We start from the raw sequence: 3,015 nt of genomic DNA, 5'->3' as shown, positions 1-3,015 counted from the left end.
TTATGTTCAATGGAAAATAGGATTGCATTGGTGCTATTGATGGCACCCATATAAGTGCCATCGTACATAGGTCGGAAGAGACACGTTATCGTAATCGAAAGGGTATGATCACACAGAATGTTATGTGTGCATGTTCATTCGACATGCGATTCACATTTGTGTATGCGGGTTGGGAGGGGAGTGCACATGATGCAAGGGTATTGGATGCAGCAAGAAGCAATGATAACTTAGGGTTTCCTCATCCCCCATCAGGTAAAAATGTATTATGAATTTTTCTGTTGTCTTTTCACATATAGTAGACAGGGAATATAGATCTAATCCCATAAATGTTTTCATAATATTTGAAGGCAAATATTATATTGTTGACTCGGGCTACGCCAGTCAACTGGGGTACTTGGTGCCATTCCGAGGACAACGGTATCACTTGCAAGATTATGGTGAAGGTAGGCCTGGACCAAGGACAGCTAAGGAATTGTTCAATCATAGACATTCGTCACTGCGGAATGTTATTGAGAGAACATTCGGTGTATTGAAAAATAGATTCCACATATTAAAAAGTATGAAAGCGTACGATATTGAAGATCAGTCAAGAATCGTGGTCGCCTGTTGTGGGCTCCACAATTACATTAAAGAACAAGCTATTCAAGATCAGTTGTTCAATGAGCTTGGAAGTGAACAACAAATTGATGACCCAATGAATCCTGATACTCATGCGTACCATGCTTCCGCATCTGATGTCTCCCAGCGACTATCTGCAAGACAAATGTCTATAGTGCGTCTTAATATAGCCAACCAACTGGCAATTTCAAGGAGAATGTCTACAATTTCGTTAAATCCATCCTGAAATTTTGGTAAATGTATTTTTTATGTATTAAAATGTAGACGCATAAATTAGGTCACAATTTTTCCTAAATACCGTGTGTATGGGGTGTTAGTAAAAATTATATCTGTTCGCTTCATAATATTTACATTGTGATATACTTGTAATATTTCTGCTGTACAGATGTCTTCCACTGACACCGCAATGGCAAGATGTGACTACTGTAATCAGTTGTGTGATACGTACACAACGAAAAATGGACCTAATAGAGGAAGAACGTTCTTCAAATGCCCAAGGCATAATGAATATTTGATGTGGGTAGATGAATTTCGCTTATGTGATTGTGGCGAGGGACAGTGCAAGGTACGCGTCGCGAAGATAGCAACGAACTTAGGTCGTCATTTCTGGTGTTGTCCTAAATCCAATGGGGTATAATTATTTTATTTTATTTTTTAATCAGCATACTATTCGACCTATATTATCTGAATATATTTCAAAACTAAATTGATGAGTACTTGCAGCCCCTTGATCGAGGTTGCAAATTTTTTCGATGGATTTATGGAGACATCAATTTGACAAGTGCACAGTCTTCCGATTGTGGAACAAGCAATTCAATGGTTGGAGCTCAGCCTTCTCCATCAGCACCTTCCCCCTGATTTTGTGAAAGGTTATTTGGAAAGAGCAATCAAAGGTGAAGAGGAGAAGTCTAGAGTCCTGAAAAACGAAATGGATGTGTCTGAGGAAAAGCGAAGGATATATACCGATATCCTAGAGGCCATTAATAACATAGACATAAATAAATGTGGTAGTTAGAGGGTAATGACCAACTATTGGAAACTTGTAAGACATATGGCATAAACATGGAAATATTTGCATTTTAATCTACTATTATGAGGGGAGTGACATATAATGTTTCGTAACATTATGATGTAAGTTCGAGATAAGGTGTACTTGGTAGTTGTAGGTATGATTAAAATGAAGGGTCATGAGTTTCTGAAGAAAGTAAGGCTCCGTTTGGTATCGTTCTAAAAAAACGTTTCTGGAGTTTTTTTCGTTCTATTGGAACGAAAAACTAAATCTTTTGTTTGGTCCGTTTCTGTTTTTCTAAAACAAAAAGTGGAAAAAAAAAACTGAAAAAACGAGATTAGACGGAACTCCATTCCCAGTTCCGTTCCATTTTACAAAAAAAAAAAAAAAAGAATTATCTGTCCAAAATGTTCCCAGAAATAAAATTTATCAAACACCTTTTTACTCGTTTCTGTTTCCAGAAACAAGAATTATCAAACACCCTTCTTACCTGTTTCTGTTTCCAGAAACAGCAATTTCTGTTTCTGCCGTTTCTTGAAACAGAAACAGCAGAAGCGTTATCAAACGGGCCCTAGGTTTCTTACATTTTTCTATATGTCCATGACATTAATTACATACATACATATGCACAACCATAAATGTGTTCAAAAAATAGACAAATTCCAGTATCTGTGAAAGACACACCATGTTGCGTGGATATTTTAAAAATACAATTTACATGCATATTAAGGCCAGAAAAATCCAACACATTATCCTCCACATGATCTTGCAATAAATTGAAGGCCGTACTCTCCCAATAAATAGAAGGCCAATGGGATCCTTAGCTTGTCATATACAACCTGTTAGAGTAATAAAATACCTAAAAAATTGTCAACATCAATTTATTAACTGATAACATTTGCCCCTCACAGGCCAAGTCTCATGCCTGTGAGGGGCAAATAGGCATCCCTAGCTTGTCATATACAACCTATCAGAGTAAGAAAATACTTAAAAAATTGTCAATATCAATTTATTAACTGATAACATTTGCCCCTCACAGGCTCAGTCTCATGCACTGAGTTGCTCTTTGTAAGATTCAAAATTTATTTAAAAAATCAGATTAGTCTAGGAACACATAGTAAAGAACCTATCAACCACCCCATATAGATCCCATAGCAGAAATAAACTTGACCCAACAAAAAATAAAATAAAATAAATGAATAATCAGATTTGAATAAGCAACATCATTACTAAAGCAACCAGTGAGATAGATAGAAATTTGAAGGTAACATAAACAATGACCCAAACCATAAAATCAAAGAGCCCTAAAGTGAATGAATCAGGGAACTCTACCGTGAAGTGAATGCAGAGTTTCTCCCTCATAAAATTCTTCTGGTACATTCGGACAC

At 36.4% G+C, this 3,015-nt stretch overlaps 1 protein-coding gene across 1 annotated transcript; it reads left to right on the top strand.

The window, feature by feature from the left end:
* Positions 1-227: 227 nt before the first annotated feature.
* LOC122078353 lies at positions 228-844 on the top strand. Its single transcript, XM_042644318.1, has one exon. The coding sequence runs from the start codon at positions 266-268 to the stop codon at positions 842-844; it is 579 nt and encodes a 192-aa protein (XP_042500252.1). The 5' UTR covers positions 228-265.
* The last annotated feature ends 2,171 nt before the right edge of the window (positions 845-3,015 follow it).

The sequence above is a fragment of the Macadamia integrifolia genome, chromosome 5 (assembly GCF_013358625.1).
Source record: "Macadamia integrifolia cultivar HAES 741 chromosome 5, SCU_Mint_v3, whole genome shotgun sequence".
Classification (NCBI taxonomy): domain Eukaryota; kingdom Viridiplantae; phylum Streptophyta; class Magnoliopsida; order Proteales; family Proteaceae; genus Macadamia; species Macadamia integrifolia.
Note: the sequence above shows the minus strand (reverse complement) of the source record. Positions and strands in the feature narration are given on the sequence as shown.

What these genes read in the sequence shown, in the direction of transcription:
- LOC122078353 (XM_042644318.1), top strand. Translation starts at nt 266, where the DNA reads ATGAATTTTTCTGTTGTCTTTTCACATATAGTAGACAGGGAATATAGA.